At 40.3% G+C, this 18787-nt stretch overlaps 1 protein-coding gene across 2 annotated transcripts in view; it reads left to right on the top strand.

Moving 5' to 3' along the window:
• Window positions 1–18547, top strand: part of LOC310782462 (uncharacterized protein) — a 79733-nt gene extending 61186 nt beyond the window's left edge. For both annotated transcript variants that reach the window (XM_083643136.1, XM_083643135.1), the window contains exons 11-13: window positions 17098–17166; window positions 17638–17733; window positions 18324–18547. In XM_083643136.1, coding sequence (XP_083499262.1) covers window positions 17098–17166; window positions 17638–17733; window positions 18324–18437 — 279 coding nt within the window. In that variant the 3' untranslated portion in view covers window positions 18438–18547. The remainder of the gene's footprint in view (window positions 1–17097; window positions 17167–17637; window positions 17734–18323) is intronic.
• The last annotated feature ends 240 nt before the right edge of the window (window positions 18548–18787 follow it).

Below are 18787 nucleotides of genomic sequence, written 5' to 3'. Positions count from 1 at the left end.
AAAGCACAAGCAGATTAATAGCATATAAAAAGAACATGCATGAGCACATATAAAAAGAACATGCAAGATGACATTAGCATATTCTATACAATACATGCCAGAGCAACAGCACATAAGCACATAAAAACAGACAAAAGCATATAAGCACAATTATGCAGCCCCTGGTTTACTGTAAAGCACGGACAAAAGCACAGACAAAAGCACATGCCCTACAAAGCAGACAAACAATGACAAACAACGAAAAATGCTATCCTGGAGTATGGATGCATGTTTGATTGTTCAATAGCCAATGTTTTATGGAGTTGGAGAAGGAGTTGAGAGATGTGATGTTTCTCAGTTCTACGGGTATAGTGTTCCAGGTATGTGCTGCTCTGTAGGAGAAGGCTGACTGCCCAAAGCTACTTCTCCTATGTGGAATTTTACAGTCTCCTCTGGTAGAGGCTCTGGTAGATGAATTTTGGATTCAACTCTTTCAACTCTTTCCTCTTTCACTGACAGGAGTTTGAATCTATTTTAGTTCTGACAAAATGTTTGTAACTTCTTCTAGGTGGAGGACTACAATGGTGGCCCATCTTAGTGGGTTTAGCTGCATTGATAATAATAGTTGTTGCACTGGTCGTGTGCTGGAAGAGAGCTAGAGGTGAGAGCATTTCTTGTGTAAAATGTGGTCACATTGATGAAGCCAGACTGTGTTTGCAGAAGATAAACTCTCCTCTCCCCTTTCGCTTTTTTCAGGGAACCAAACAGCAGTGCAGGACAACACTGTGAGTTTAAAACTGAAGGATAAAATGTTTATGCTGTCAGGACTTTACACAGCTGCAGCAAAACAGCTGTGTGATAAAGTCTATTACCATAACTGTGGAAGAGCATGATAACCAGAAACTTTATTGGTCTTTATCAAAAAACAACATAAAAGCAAAACATAAGAAAAACAGTAAAAACAAGAAACGTAAAAAAAAAAAAAAAATCACAAAATAAACAGTTGTAGGGTTATAGCATAATGCTGCTAAAAGTTTCAGAGTGTGTAGCAGAGTATGGGTGGGAAGCATGGGGAAGATAATAGTATCGATTTACTTACAGTTGTTACTTATGGATGTTGTGAACATTCTTGATTAGATATGGATTACTGCATATGATATGCAAATATCAATAAATATAAAATAATACATATCAATAATATCAAGGATTATTAATATATATCTTTACACAATGTTGAATCATGAAAAGATATATATTTGCTTATAGCCTACTGAATTTGAATTAATTTACACATGGCACTGACATTTCCCTTGTTAGACTTGTATGCACTTCTGGTTTTGTAACAAGTCTCAATCACATACAGCAGTATTGTGTTATAAGTGGTCTTTACTGGAATGTAAAGCTAACTGGGCTGTATGTGTCCAGGTTCTGACCTCAGTCAGCGCTGCCAATCCTGCAGTGAAGCAGTCTGGACCAGGAGGACCCAGCCAGGACCAGGTCAGATCACACACACACACACACACACACACACACACACACACACACACACACACACACACACACACACACACACAGACACACACACACACACACACACACACACACACACACACACACACACACACACACACACACACACACACACACACACACACACACACACACACACACACACACACACACTATCCATTACATGTGCATGAGACACAGTCTGATTTCCTTCTGTGGTAAAAAGGATCAGAGAGAAGTAAGGAATAGACTTGACTCGAATCGACTAGAGTAGAGTAGAGTAGAGTAGAGTAGATGAGAGAGGAAGTGGGGCGTAATTGTGAAGCAGGATGTGGCTGAAAAAGTGCATGTATGCTCAGCCAACCAGTCCTTGAACTAGATGGCGCTGCTCTGCCAGTGCTGAACAACTCTCCAACTTGCTGTTTAAATTGATTTCTTGACACTTCAACCATCCCCTTATATGATTACGAGTCAAGTCTCTCTCTTTTTGTTAGTTTCATAGTTATGGCGAAACATGTACAATCATCTAATGGCAGAAATCCTGAATCTGGATCAGCACCTGAATTCATCCAGTTGTTCCTTGGACCAAGGTTGATCTGTCAACTTAATTTCATGTTTCATGGAAATCCTTTTGTAAGTTTTTGAGAAATCCTGCTGACAACAAACTAACTAACCGAAATGAAAACATAACTAGCAGAGGTACTAAAGGTTAAGAAATAGAATAGAATAGAATAGAATAGAATAGAATAGAATAGAATAGAATATCAGTGGAAGAGTTAGTTCAAACCTGTGTGCCACTGACCTGCCATTGTGTTGCATTCACTGGTCAGACTGGTCAGACAGATGATGATGGACTCACCTACGCCTCCGTCAGCTACTCCAACAACAAGGAGAAGAAGAAGACCGCTGGTACAGCACAGGTGAGCTGTCTGTTCTGTATATATAGCAAAATAACTCCCATTTCTGCCACCCATGTATTTTCATGGGGGGGGGGGGGTTCAGGTTTTAAGGCTCCATAAAAGTCATGAAGCAAAAATAAAAAAGTTCCACTTTTGAAGAAAATGGCACACTATTTCAGATGCGTGGTTTTTACCCAACAGCAGTGTTACAGTTGTCTGTGTCTGTTTGTTTTGTTGCGTTGTGTTGACTTTTCTGCATTGAGATGTTGCGTGATTGGTGTTGTTGTTGTTGTTGTTGTTGTTGTTTTGCAGGTTAATGATGGTGATGAAGACGTGACCTATGCTGCTGTGAAACCATCCTCTTCCTCTGTTGGAGACGCTACTGATCCCAGCAGCCTTTACGCCACCGTCAACAAGCTAAGGAAATAACACCCCACTATTCTGAAGGTTTTTACAGAGAAGTTAGTTCATACCATTCATAGCCAAATTTATACATTTTAATTGTTTTCTCAAAGTGAGTTTATTTTCATTTTTATCATACTCATATGAATCAGAATCTCCACTTCAGTAGCACTTACTACACCAAACTTCCTATCTATTTATTAGTAGAAACGACAGAAATTATAAAGTCCTTATTTGTGGGGGCTTTCGGGTCTCAAAGAGGCAGATTTTAGTTGGGAAGAAGTATTTGCATAGGCTATTTATTTGCACTCATTTTGCATATTTAAACTTTAAATAGTAAATAGAAAAAGGGAGCTTCTTGATGCTTATAGAATAATTTAATAAAGAAGTAATGTACAGGTATACTTATTCACTTATGCATATTTAAACTTACAATTTCAGAAAACTTGTGAAATAATGGTCTTAATGTAAATAGATGTTTCATTGTGATATAATTTATATTAGTTACTTTCCCCCTTTACCCTATTGACTTTATTGATACGGTATAGATCCCTGTGGGGGAATTGTGTTTGCTTGTCCAAATTTTATATTATTTTATCCAGTTACTTAGTCTGTAGAGAAGATGGTATGATCTGTGCGTGTGTGTGTGTGTGTGGGGGGGGGGGGGCTGTAGGCCTATACATACTGTATTTGCAAAATTTTAAAGCAGTGCTACATATGATTTCCCTAACAACAAGCGACTTAATATTCTCTATTATAATTATCCTTTTTATGATCATTTTAAGGATGTGTTGCTGTAAAAAGCTTTTTGACTGTGTATATTTTGTCCAGAAGGGGGAGCTGTAAGCTAACCAGATATACAGTGTGAAAAGTATAAGTGATAACCCACCATTCATGGACTGGGTGCTGTACTTGAATAAAGCTAAATAAGCATAATGAACAATAGCCGACATTTGCCTTTAAAATATAATCATTAATAGTTAATTTATTGTGCTTAGTGATGATGTGCTTGTTTTTATACTGTAGTTCATGGATTATTATAGATTTTATTACTGCTTTTATGTTTGCATTTTATGATTAAGCATTTAATACCATTTTACTGCAATTATTTCATATGGAATTATTTTGAGATTTATATCTACTACTATGACATATTTACTTTTTTAATCTTTTTAAAGTGTTGGTTTCTCTGATGTTTTAGATGAGTGGTTCTCAATTCTTTTCACATCAAAGACCCTTAACTGACACAATTGAGAACACAGCATATAGCATACCGGTATAAGATTTTGTTCCAGCGGATCGCCCACCTGATAAGATTTTTTTTAGATGTTTTATTACAGAAAGTATATGAACCCCATGACCAAAAGATACATGCTGTCATTGTGTTACTTATGGATGGAATTATAGTGAAAATAAAAATCATCACATTTTTGCTGGGGACCCCGTATAAGCCCCAGAAGGACCCCTGTGGCTGGGGGTCCCACTTTGAGAACCACTGCTCTAGATGTTCATACAATGTACTGTTGTAAATATACTGTAATAATAATAAAGTCGTTCTATTCTATTATCGTTTGTTTTATTCTATTCAAGTCCAAACATTTTCATGTGAAGGCCTTACAGATCTGATAACATTTTGATCATGGACCCCCATCCAAGAAGATTTAGGTTGTTTTGAGATGGTAAAGCAGGAAGTAAAGCATGCGTAACCAATAACATTCATTTGGGCCCTGGCACTGGCCCACCATGGAATGGAACCACCAAAACGGTTGCTGTGAAATGGGTCCATTCTATTCTATTCTATTCTATTCTATTCTATTCTATTCTATTCTATTCCATTCTATTCTATTCTATTCTATTCTATTCTATTCTATTCTATTCTATCAACTGACAGTTACCTCGTTAATTACTTCTAAATGTGTTCACTCACAAAATGCAGCAACAATCAGTGGGGGGGGGGGGTCCAAATTGTTGCAGTTGTCACTTGTTGACGCCTTCATCAATCAAAATCCACCAATGAGAGAGAGGCGTCACTTCCAAATATGGTATTACGTGCTCGTGTGATAGTTGGTTATCGATGGTAATTCCGAGATTTTTGGCTGATTGAGGGGGGAGGACGGTGGTGTTGTCAATGACAATGGATAGGGACAGATCGGATAGGGGGGAGTCGTTGCAGGGGAAGAAGAGAAGTTCGGTTTTGTCGGGGTTGAGTTTGAGATGGTGAGAAGACATCCAGTTGCTAATGTCTTTGAGGCAGGCAGAGATACGGGAAGAGATAGGAGTCCGAGGGGGGGAAGGAGAGATAGAGCTGTGTGTCGTCTGCGTAGGAGTGATAGGAGAACCCGTGAGAGGAAATTACGTGACCCAAAGATCTCATGTAGAGATGTGGTCTCATGTCCTCCATTATGAACTTATTTGTAGTGAGGTGTGGCGGCCTGCATATTGCACAAAATATCGTGGGCACGGTATCAAAGGGAAAGCTTATGGTATGATAACCGTGGTTGCTTAATAACGCTGTATCCCGGTAGTGGTCGTCACAGCCCTAGACTAGTCAGGAGTGAAACAGTCAGTCAGTCAGTCAGTCATTCAGTCAGTCAGTAAGCCCCTGAGACATTTCTTGGCCGGGCCTGAAGCTGCTGCAGTCTGGGTCTGGCGTCTTTTTCTTCTTTTTATCAGTTTTTGTTTGTTTTGTTTTGATCTGGAGGCAACACGGGGGCTCGAACCTGCGCTACCTGTACGCGGTGGCCCTGCTATCAGACTTCATCACGGCACACAATCCTGTCCTTTAAGAACAGAATGTAATCAGTTAAAGGACATACAAGTTGCATTATTGTCAGTATGTATCTTGAACTGTGAAGCTTCACACCTTCGTTGTGAAACTCCCTCAGTCTTCTTGTGGTTTTCAACAGAATTAACTGAGGCCTACAAAAAGACTGCAGCTATGAAAGTAAGGAAATGAGCATTATGACAGTAAAGACGTGTATTTCTCTCTTCCTGACTTGGAGAAAGATATTCAAGCTGTTCATCTTGTAATAACTAAGTCTGTTTTAAACAAGTGTGTCTTTTCCTGCCTCATTTGTTTTAGTTCTCATCTGCAGATAGTTCAGAGCAGCAGCTAGGATTCATAGAGATCATAGAACTCTTGTTTTAGTTGCCTTGAATTGGCTTGAAGTTGAATTTAGACTTGATTTTAAAATGTTGATTTTTGTAAGTATTTGTTTATACATAGTCTTATATTTACCAGAAAGGCTCTTAGATTGTTCAAAAGGTGATCAGGCATTTGGTATCAGAGCCCCTAAACTTTGAATCAACCTATTGCAGTATCATTTCTATTAAGCCACAGCTGAGAACTAATTTTAGTTAACCTTCATTAAATAGTTGCATTTAACTGTTGTAATTGGCATCATTTCCTAAGTACACTTGAGGACAGGCTGTTTGTGTCAGCCTGCTGTGGTTAAGCTGATCTGCTCGTGAGAAGGCCAAACCACCAGACCTCTGCTGGCTGGACCAACGTTCACACCCAACACACGTCCTTCACATCTCTCAGCAGAAAATAGAGTCAAGCTGCAATGAGGAACTGACACTTCTTGTACTAAAGTGTCCTCATATCTGTGTTTTGCCACAGTATAATGCAAATGCACCACCGCGATCAAGAACCAAATATACCCTTTTCCCAGCAGCTATTTTGATCTGTCAAAGCAGGGTAAACATGTGTAACCAGTAACACTAATGAGGGCCCTGGCACTGGAATACCTAAATGGAATGGAACCATCATTAATGTATTGGTTACACCTGGGTTTGCCCTGTTTTAGAGTGCAACTCTGCACTCCTCTATAGACCAAATCACCGTGACGTCACCATGTAAACAAATTTACTTCCGGGTACCACTTGGGGAAGGCGGCAGGTTTAAATGTGCGTGTTGTCAAATAAATGCTGTCAAACCCTCTCGCTGTTTTCAGCCGAGTACTTTCAATTTAAATGGTTAAACGGTTGGTAAACATGCTTGTCCGACGTATCTAGCCTTTCTTCTGTGTTTGTTTTATGTAGTGTTAGCTAGCTAATAACGTTTGTTTGTCTGTCAAACTCGCTGTTTTTTTGCAGACTCGTTAACGTTACAGACAGAGCTACTGACGCCACGTTAATTTAATTTAGCTTCAAGTCTACTCTGGTCTGGTCCAACAGGTAAATTAGCTAGTCTGGTCTCCACTAACGTTAGTGAAAGTGTTGTTATGAATGATATTAAACAACAACACAACACGGACGAACCATTTTTGTCTTCTTTGTCTGTTTTTGTATTCAACACGTCAGTTTGTGCCGTCCACCGCCATTATAATGTGTGGACCTCAGGGGTACCCGGAAGTAAATGTAAACATCCCCGCTGATTTGGTCTATAGTGCTATCAGTCTCTCCACTCCTCTATAGAGGTATCAGACTCTCCACTCCTCTATAGTGTTATCAGACTCTCCACTCCTCTATAGTGCTATCAGACTCTCCACTCCTCTATAGTGCTATCAGTCTCTCCACTCCTCTATAGAGCTATCAGTCTCTCCACTCCTCTATAGTGTTATCAGACTCTCCACTCCTCTATAGTGCTATCAGTCTCTCCACTCCTCTATAGTGCTATCAGTCTCTCCACTCCTCTATAGAGCTATCAGTCTCTCCACTCCTCTATAGTGTTATCAGACTCTCCACTCCTCTATAGTGCTATCAGTCTCTCCACTCCTCTATAGTGCTATCAGACTCTCCACTCCTCTATAGTGCTATCAGACTCTCCACTCCTCTATAGTGCTATCAGACTCTCCACTCCTCTATAGTGCTATCAGTCTCTCCACTCCTCTATAGTGCTATCAGACTCTCCACTCCTCTATAGTGCTATCAGTCTCTCCACTCCTCTATAGTGTTATCAGTCTCTCCACTCCTCTATAGTGCGATAAGACTCTCCACTCCTCTATAGTGCTATCAGTCTCTCCACTCCTCTATAGAGCTATCAGACTCTCCACTCCTCTATAGAGCTATCAGACTCTCCACTCCTCTATAGTGCTATCAGTCTCTCCACTCCTCTATAGTGATATCAGACTCTCCACTCCTCTATAGTGATATCAGACTTCATCACGGCACAAATCCTGTCTGTTCTTTACTGAGCAGAATCTAAACAATCAAAGGACATAAACGTTGCAATAATGTCAGTATTTGTGTTGAACTGTGAATCTTCAAACCTTAGTTGTGAGCTGTGAAACTCCCTCAGTTCTCTTGTGGTTTTGAGGGGGAACTACACGTCATTGCCACAAATAGAGAGACACACACATACACACACAAGAGACAGACAGGCACACACATGCACATACACTGATGACGTCATCAGTCATGATGTCATCAATCTGAGGCTCATGAGAGAGACAGGATGCTCACAAGAGACTGAGGGAGAGGGAGAGAGGGAGAGGGGGGAGAGAGACTGAGGGAGAGGGAGAGAGAGGAGAGGGAGAGGAGAGGGAGGGAGAGGGAGAGAGAGGGGGGAGAGACTGAGGGAGAGAGAGAGAGGGGGAGAGAGACTGAGGGAGAGAGAGAGGGAGACATGCGCACCAATAGGGCAGGCAAGGCCACACAGCAGCCGAGTAGCGAGCGAGGTGCCTAGTATAATTGAATAAGGGCTCTGTCTGTCTGTCCCACTGATGATGTCATAAATTGTGACATCGTCAGTGATGTCAGAGGCATTGTGACATCACACACACACACACACACACACACAAAGTCCCAGTGAAAATGTCATCAATGATGTCATAAATTGTGACATCAGTGATGTCAGAGGCATTGTAACATCATCAGTGATGTCATAAGAGGTTGTGATGTCATCAGTGATGTCATGAAATCAGTTGTGACATCATCATTGATGACATAAGAGTCCCACTGATGATGTCATCAGTGATGTCATAAGAGCAAATCAAGTCCCAGGGACAGACACTGAAAGCAGTGGGAGTCTGGCTTCAGACCCCCATCTTCAGCCATGGACAGCTGTATGTTGCCAGCTCCAGCACAGGTGATCGAGCATCCCTGAAGTATGCCATCAAGGAGCAGCCAGGGCAAGGCCACGCAGCGGCCAAGCTGCATATGCGAGGTGCAGGGTGGGCGAGCCCGTGCAGCGGGCGAGCCTAGGAATCGAGTGTGCATAGCACCCCCTCAGCTGTATCTTCTGCCCCTCCAGTTTAATTCCTCTTCTACTCCTTGCAGCATGGCATTGCTGTTTTCAGAGGCTGTAGCAGGATCCTTTTTAAAGCTAGAGTGAAGATACTGGGATCATGAAACATCCATTGGTACCAACCAGCTTGTCGGCAAGCGGCTGCAATAACGCTCACAAGTGAGAGTAAATCTTGGTGAGGAAAAAACTGGCATGGCCATTTTCAAATCACAATTTTTAACTGCCCCCTCAATCACCTCATCCTGGATTCTCAATTGAAGGAATTGAAGCTGATTCTAGTGTTGCGCTCATTCTAATTGTCACTTTATATTAGAATAGATGGCTCAAATGTAACAATTTGTAACAAAACAGACATCATTCTGTGGGTCAGATCTTTTGTTATCTGTCTCTGTCAGCTGCGAGAAATTCAGAGAGATATAAAACCGATAAGATATACACTCACAGTGATATGGAAAAGTTCCATTCATTAAATTTCATATTCAATAAGCTATATAATTACATACAGATAATTATTGATATGAGTTATTACATAAATGTACGTATGCACAGACGCAATATATAGACACCATTACCGTAATCTACATACAGACAGTTATTGAGCAGGTTCACCCTCTGGTCTTCAGCAACACTGCATGTCAGTGACCTTGCTGACACAGAGACACTTGACAATTTTGACATCTTCACTGAATCTGTAAACTCTGTATTTCATATCATGTATACATTGAGATGATCAGTAACTTCTCTAATGCTGTTTAGAGAAGTTTGTTATGGCTTAATACACTTTTATAAGACATGGCTTCATTTCAATATCTGTTTATATTGGATATATTAAATTCAACCAGACTGAAGGGGGGAGGGGCGGAGCAGAAATTGGTACTGTTATGAGGAAGTGACATGTTTTACTCACAGGAAGTATATCTTTGTCTTTAAGAAGCATCAGTTCAGATACTTTGACAGTTGAGAGTGAGAGAACAAGATGGATAGATAGATTTAAAGAGACTGAGAGAAAGAGCAGAATGGCTGAATTCAGACTGACTCAAATCACTTTGTGTTTCATACTCGTGTTTCATGGAACAGGTAAGGCTGCATTACAATTTACATTAAATAACAGATACATTACAAAACTGAACTTACTAATATTACTCTAACTGGACTTTATTAAATAATCTTCATTTAACAATGATGCACATTTGCAAACTTGAAACTATCATATCAGCCTCCTATTCTGATTCAATTCAATGTTCATAATATTTCTCTCATTTTCTCCACAGCAGTAACTGGACAAGCTTGGCCCTCCTTCTTTGTCAGAGATGGAGGTGAAGTCACTCTGCCTTGGGTAGGTGACCGTGTGACACCCAGTCAGGAGAAATGTGGCTGGAGCTTCGAACATTATACAAATAGAAAGCCTAAAGTAGAGCTGGTTTCCAGTGGTCAGATTGCATCAAATCAGTTTGCTAAAGCTAGAGCAGACAGACTGAGTGTTACAGCCGACTGTTCTCTGGTTATTAAGAAAGTCACAGTTGAGGATGTTGGTCGCTACACCTGCCACCTGCCAGAACGTTCAAATACTCACGTTTTTCTGTCTCTTGTAAACAGTGAGTATTAACATTATATATACATAATAACCTATTCAGCTCAAAATACCTTCTTTGAACAATATACTACAACATTATAATAATTCTGAGATAAATTTCCTGTTATTGTCTTCCTCTCACAATATCTCCATCTTCACAGTGACTGAAAAGGAGGACACAGGTAAACTGACGTTGTCCTGCTCTGTGCTGACATATGGATGGTGTACACAGACACTGAGGTGGCTGTATGACGGTGTGAGGTTGAGTGGAACCACTGAAGGCATTCAGATATCACAGCAGTCTGCCTGCAACACCACTGTGACCTTTCTGACTCCTCATTATGTCAAAGAGAGATTCCAGTGGGAAGTAACTGATGGTGGAACATTGCAAAGGTTTAACTTCACCTCTCTGTCCTCAGGTGAGAAAGCTTTGAGAATATAAGGAAGTTAAGGAACCGTTTAAAATATCTGCGTCTTGATATGAAAAATAACAAAAACAATATTTTTTATTTGATAGCTTCAAAGTGACCATACAAAAGACCATTTTATTATTTCTTATTCATTTACTGGATATGATAAACATGAGCTCTTGACTGACCCTATATTTTTGTGGACTTTGTTATTTAAGGTACTAAATCAACAACAACAACAACAACAACAACAACGACGAAAAAAGAAGCAGAGCCTATACCCGATTCAAAAGGTAGTCACATTAGATATTTTCACAATCCAGCCTCTCTCTGTATGTCTGTCTGTCCATCTGTCCATCTGTCTGTCTGTCTCTCCCTCTTTCTGTCTCTCTGTCTGTATCTCCCTCTCTCTGTCTGTGTGTACAGTGTGGGGCCCATGTCTGTCTGTCTGTCTCTCTCCTTATCTCACTCTCTCTTCACTCATGGCTGAGGTTCAAACCTTGTTGCTTGCTTTTCCAACCACACAATGCACTGCTGCTTTGAAATCAACCACCAAAATTCACCAGAATTCAAAGTCATGACCACAATCTAGTTTGATAGAAACTCACAGACACTCTCTCTGTATGTCTCTTTAAATTCAACCAGACAGAAGAGAGAGAGAAAATACAAATACAAAGGGAAAGGAAAGAAATTGGGGCTGCTATGAGGAAGTGCCAAGCTATATCCACAGGAAGTAAATCTTTGTATTTAAGAAGCATTAGTAAAGGCTTGTTGAGAGTGAGAGAACAATATGGATAGAGTTAAAGAGACTGAGAAAAAGAGCAGAATGGCTTAGTTCAGATGGACTAAAATCACTTTGTGTTTGATACCCGTGTTTCATGGAACAGCCAGGTGCATTAAAATGTATATTAAATAACAGATACATTACAAAACTGAATGTATACTACTTACTAATATTAGTATAACTGCATTTTATTCATTAATGTTAATTTAAGACGGTTAATGATGCCATTTTTGTCAACATGCTGAATGATTTGTTTAGTGGACTGTTTTTAACTTATCGGGGCACATTTGCAAAATTATGTTGTATAAGAAAAAATTAACGATATGAAAATTAAATATATTATCAACATACCAGCCATATTCCTATTCTGATTCAATTCACTTCAATTTTCATAATATTTCTCTATTATTTTCTCCACAGCAGGTCAACGTTCACCCTCCTTCTTCTATGCCATAGATGGAGATAAAGTCACTCTGCCTTGTGACAATGTGTTACCCAACCAGGATGAATGTGGCTTTACTACCTGGAACTTAAATCATGATACAAATAGATACATGTACGCAGAAGAGCTGTTTGCCCATGGGAAGATTGCATCAAATCAGTTAGCTAAAGCTAAAGCAGCCAGACTGAGTCTTACAGCCAACTGTTCTCTGGTTATAAAGAAAGTTACAGTTGTGGATGCTGGTCTCTACACCTGCCAACAGTTCAGAGAAAGAGGAGGAGGAAAACAAGCTCCAGATGCTCCGGTTTATCTGTCTCTTGTAAACAGTGAGTATTAACATTGTTACCTATTTAGCTCAAACTGCCTTCTTGTAAAAATATAAAACATGATCAGAATTCTGATTACAGTAAGGTAGTTAATTTTCCTGTTATTCTCTTCCTCTCACAATATCTCCATCTTCACCAGCGACTGAACAGAAGAACAAGAACAATCTGACGTTGTCCTGCTCTGTGGTGAGATATGGACACTGTCAGCAGACACTGAGGTGGCTGTATGACGGTGTGAGTTTGAGTGGAAACATCAAAAACATTCAGATATCAAAGTCTACCTGTAAGACCACTGTGTCCTTTCTGACTCCTGATTATATCAAAAAGAGATTCCAGTGTGAAGTGACTGATGATCGCAGTGGAACACTGCAAAAGTTTAACTTCCCCTCTCTGTCCTCAGGTGAGAAAACTTTGAGAATGTGATAAGGAACTGTTTAAGTATCTGCATCTTGATATGTAACATAACTTGAAACTTTCAACGTAGTAACCATGCAAAATATTATTTTATTATTTCCTATTTACTGGATATGATACACGTGAGTCAAGTCAAGTCAAGTCAAGTTTATTTGTATAGCCCTAATTCACAAGCATGTCTCAGAGGACTTCACAGAGAACATGTCTAGCTAAACAGTAACAATTACAGTAGTAATAATAACAACATGATTGAACAATCATATGATAGAGAGAGAGACAGAGAGAAAGGGAGAAAGGGGGAGGGAATGTGGGGGAGGAGAGAACAGGGAAAGGGAGGAGGTGGGGAAGGAACAGGGGAATGTGGGGGAGGGGAGAGCAGGGAAAGGGAGGAGGTGGGGAGGGAGCAGGGGAAGGGGGAAGAGGAGAGCAGAACAGATAGAATATACTGCTGAGCTCTTGACTGACCCTTTATTTTGTTGGGCTTTGTTATTTCATTTGTCCCAAAAATATCACCAACAAAAGAAACAGGGCCCACGACCAATTCTACACCGAAACCAGGGCCCACGACCAATTCTACACCCACTTCAAAAGGTAATCACTTTCCATCTTGCATTACATATTTCCAGAGTTCAGCCTCTCTCTCTCTCTCTCTCTCTCTCTCCTCTCTCTCCCCCCCCCCCCTCTCTCTCAGCTTGGAAAACCTGTAGTCTATTTAGCAACCTCTGTGCCATTTGTATTAGATCGACCTAAGCCGGGTACGATTAGCCTACCCCCCTCCCCTCTCCCCCGCTGGTCAGCTTTCACATTACAACATTTCTTCCGCGCTCGGAAACGGAGCAGAGTGCACTTGCACTATGCCTGCAGTGTATCCTCGCCCGTGTGTTGTCTATGTGGTTCAGAACGGTTGTCTTTCACATTCGCAAGTGTTCCGTGCCCGGGCACGCCAAAGCATTCCCCATGCAGACCACCTTTTCAAGTGGATCCTGTCATAGTTCCCCGTTGCCCGCCCGGGCGCGGAACGCAACGCAATGTTCACAATCATCAAACGTTCCGAAACTGGGGTCAATTTGGGGACAAGTGTGCTCGGGAACGGTACCTGGGCGCCAGTGTGAAAGCACCCTTCGACACAATATGGTAAATAAAGAAACCTTTTGAAATGGTTTCATAAGTCAAGCTTGGCAAATCATTTTCTGAACCCGCAGAGGAGCATTTAATCCTTCAGATGAAACATGGAAATCACATAAGTTGATTATGTTTAACAAAAGCAATGTGTTCTTGAAGAGGTTGACTAGTATATTTAAAGTCATACCTTTCAAAGATAGACTGAACACATTCCGAAAAATTTGATTTTTAAATGCGTTCTGGTTTGTATATGACACATGTTGTTGCATGGCAGGCATGGTTAATGGAATGCATTTTCTCTACCTGATTTTTATTTGTACTTGTTTTTTTTATCTCATAAATAAAGTCTGCTTGCAAATTCTAAGGATATTTCTAAAAAAAAGTTGACTTTTTGTGTATGCAACTAAGTTCTATATTCTATAGTAAATGCATTGTCCTATACAGGAAATTTGTTTTGCAGACAAAAAACTAATAGAAGCACATCGACACAATAAGCACATACTGTAATTCATCACCACAACAAATTCCAAATGTGATATTTGTGAAACACATGTTCAACTCTCTCCAATTTAACTGACAGGAGTTTGAATTGATTTTAGTTGAATAAGTCACTTGAAGCTGCTGACAAAATGTTTTAACTTCTTCTAGGTGGGGGTCTACAATGGTTGTACATCGTAGTGGGTTTAGCTGGACTCATAATAATAGTTGTCGCCCTGGTCGTGTACTGGAAGAGAGCTAGAGGTGAGAGCATTTCTTGTGTAAAATGTGGTCACATTGATGAAGTCAGACTGTGGCTGCAGAATATAAACTCTCCTCTCCCTTTTGCTTTTTTCAGGGAACCAAACAGCAGTGCAGGACAACACTGTGAGTTTAAAACTGAAGGATACAATGTTTATGCTGTCAGGACTTTACACAGCTGTAGCAAATCAGCTGTGTGATTATGTCTACCATAAATGTGCAGAGCATGAGATAAGATGAAACTTCATTGATCCTTGTCAAAATAATGATGAATTGATTATGAAAAAGCAAAATAAAAAATGACATAATAGCAAAACAAATATGTACAAAAAGAAACAGTAAAAACAAGAACAATAAAAGAACTAGAACGACCGCAACGCGGACTTATGCCTCCGCCATTAGTTGATTCTGGAGTCCAAATCGCCATTTGAGGCAAATTGGAAGAGATTCCGTCAAGACGCTCCTGTGATGTTGCGTTACAGAGCTTGGAAATTGGGTGTGTGAGAGGTCACAGTCACAGTGACCTTGAACTTTGACCACCAAAATGTAATCAGTTCATCCTTGAGTCCAAGTCGATATTTGAGAAAAGTTTGATTAAATTCCGTCAAGGCATTCCTGAGATATCGCGTTAACAAGCTTGAAAATGGCGTTCGAGAGCTCACTTTGACCTTTGACCTTTGACCACCAAAATCTAATCAGATCATCATTGAGTCCAAGTCGATGTTTGAGACAAGTTTGATTAAATTCCGTCAAGGCATTCCTGAGATATCACGTTAACAAGCTTGAAAATAGCGTTTGAGCGGTCACAGTGACCTTGACCTTTGACTTTTGACCACCAAAATCGAATCAGTTCATCCTTGAGTCTAAGTAGATGTTTGAGGCAAATTTGATGAAATTCCGTCAAGGTATTCGTGAGATATCACGTTAACAAGCTGGAAAATGGCGTTTGAGAGGTCACAGTGACCTTGACCTTTGACCACCAAAATCTAATCAGTTCATCCTTGAGTCCAAGTCGATGTTTGAGACAAGTTTGATTAAATTCCGTCAAGGCATTCCTGAGATATCGCGTTAACAAGCGTGAAAATGGCGTTCGAGAGGTCACAGTGACCTTGAGCTTTGACCTTTGACCACCAAAATCTAATCAGATCATCCTTGAGTCTAAGTCGATGTTTGAGGCAAATTTGATGAAATTCCATCCAGGCGTTCCTCAGATATCGCGTTAACAAGCTTGAAAATGGCGTTCGAGAGGTCACAGTGACCTTGACCTTTGACCTTTGCCCACCAAAATCTAATCAGTTCATCCTTGAGTCCAAGTCGATGTTTGAGACAAGTTTGATTAAATTCTGTCAAGGCATTCCTGAGATATCGCGTTAACAAGCGTGAAAATGGCGTTCGAGAGGTCACAGTGACCTTGACCTTTGACCACCAAAATCTAATCAGATCATCCTTGAGCCTAAGTGAATGTTTAAGGCGAATCTGATGAAATTCTGTACAAGCGTTCCTCAGATATCGCGTTAACAAGCTTGAAAATGGCGTTCGAGAGGTCACAGTGACCTTGACCTTTGACCTTTGACCACCAAAATCTAATCAGATCATCCTTGAGCCTAAGTGAATGTTTAAGGCGAATCTGATGAAATTCCGTACAAGCGTTCCTCAGATATCGCGTTAACAAGCTTGAAAATGGCGTTCGAGAGGTCACAGTGACCTTGACCTTTGACCTTTGACCACCAAAATCTAATCAGATCATCCTTGAGCCTAAGTGAATGTTTAAGGCGAATCTGATGAAATTCCGTCCAGGCGTTCCTCAGATATCGCGTTAACAAACATCGTACGGACGTACGGACAGCCGTACGTACGTACGTACGGACGGACAACCCGGATCCATAATGCCTCCGGCCTGGCTATCGCCGGCGGAGGCATAATAAAAGCAATAAAATCCCCAAAATATACAGTTGTAGGATTAGAGCATAATGCTGCTGAAAGTTTCAACACGTTTAGCAGAGTGTATGGCTGGCAAGCATGGGGAAGATTATGGATTACTTCATGTATGGATTTAGCCTACTTATTGATGTTATGAACAATCTTGATTAGATATGGATTACTGAATATGATATGCAATATATTCAGCAAAAATATAATGTGAGGAAAAACTGAAGCGATATGTGAATTTACACATGGCACTGACACTTCCCATGTTAGACTTGTATCCACTTCTGGTTTTGTAACAAGTCCCAACCTCACAGCATGTATTGTGTTAGAAGAACGGTCTTTACTGGAATGGAAAGCTAACTGGGCTGATATGTGTCCAGGCTCTGACCTCAGTCAGCACTGCCAATCCTGTAGTGAAGCAGTCTGGACCAGGAACCAGCCAGGACCAGGTCAGATCACACTCACACACACTATCCACTACATGTGACTGACACAAAGTGCAGTCTGTTTTCCTTCTGGGATTAAAAGGATCAGAGGATAGACTACACTCGACTCTCCTTGAGTAGAGTAGAGTAGAGTAGAGTAGAGTAGAGTAGAGTAGAGCAGCTCATGCAGACAGGAAGTGGGACATAAGTGTGAAGCAGGGTGTGGCTGACAAAGTGCATAGATGCTCAGTCAACCAGTCCAGACCAGAAATCCTGCTGACAGACAGACAACAAACTAACTAACCGGGACGAAAACATAACTGGCACAGGTACTAAAAGTTAAGGAATAGAATAGAATAGAATAGAATAGAATGGAATAGAATAGAATAGAATAGAATAGAATAGAATAGAATAGAATAGAATAGAAAATCAGTGGACGTGTTCGTTAAAATCAGTGTGCCACTGACCTGCCATTGTGTTGCATTCACTGGTCAGACTGGTCAGACAGATGATGATGGACTCACCTACGCCTCCGTCAGCTACTCCCACAACAACGAGAAGAGGAAGAAGAAGACCATTGGTAAAGCACAGGTGAGCTGTCTGTTCTGTTGTATCACTGGTGGGAAAACAACAACAACAACATTTTTAGGTATTATAAAATATATATGTATATAAAAATATAAAAAAGACAATAATTCATATTTTTACCACCCATGTATTTTTTACATTACACAATAGTTTTTAAATCAGGCTTTAAGGTTCCAACACATGTATATATATATATATATATACCGGTATATATATATACTTGACAACGCTGTTGTCAAGTGCACCGGACCTAACAACAATGATCAGTGTTGTCATTCATGCACAAATGACATCCCTGGTCCACAACTTTACTCAAATCAACTCTCAATAACTGTCAAACTGTCGAACTAGTGTTCCTTTAATATATTAACATATTGCTGTGTTGTGTCAATGTTGTGTGCTTTTTGTTTTGTTCTGATTTGTTTGTTTTGTATTGTGTTTTGTTGTGTCTTTTGTTTTGTTTTGTTGTGTTTTGTTTTGTTGTGTTTTGCTTTGTTGTGATTTTTTTCTTTTTTTGTATTATGTTCTGTGCTTTGTTGTGTTGACTTTTCTGCATTGACATGTTGGGTGATTGGTGTGATGTTGTTTTACAGGTTAATGATGGTGAGGAAGATGTGACCTATGCTGCTGTGAAACCCTCCTCTGCCTCTGCTGGAGACTTTGATCCCAGCAGCCTCTACGCCACCGTCAACAAGCCAAGGAAGTAACACCCCACTATTCTGAGGGTTTTTACAGAGAAGTTTGTTCATATCATTCATAGCCATATTATACATTTTAATTGTTTTCTTAAAATTAGGTTTTTTCCCTCATACTCCGAACCAGAATCTCCACTTCAGTAGCACTTACTACACAAAACTTTCCAGTTTTATTTATATCAATATTCTGAAGTTGATGTTTGTTTGTTTTTACAGAGGGGTTTGTTCATATATCATTCATATCCTGATTTATATAACATTTCATTAGTAAAAATGACGGAAGTGATAAAGCCCTTATTTGTGGGGGATTTCGGGTCTCGAAGAAGCAGATTTCAGTTGGGAAGAAGCATTTGCATATTTAA

This window comes from Poromitra crassiceps (genome assembly GCF_964638095.1).
Source record: "Poromitra crassiceps genome assembly, chromosome: 9".
Taxonomy (NCBI): domain Eukaryota; kingdom Metazoa; phylum Chordata; class Actinopteri; order Beryciformes; family Melamphaidae; genus Poromitra; species Poromitra crassiceps.
Note: the sequence above shows the minus strand (reverse complement) of the source record. Positions and strands in the feature narration are given on the sequence as shown.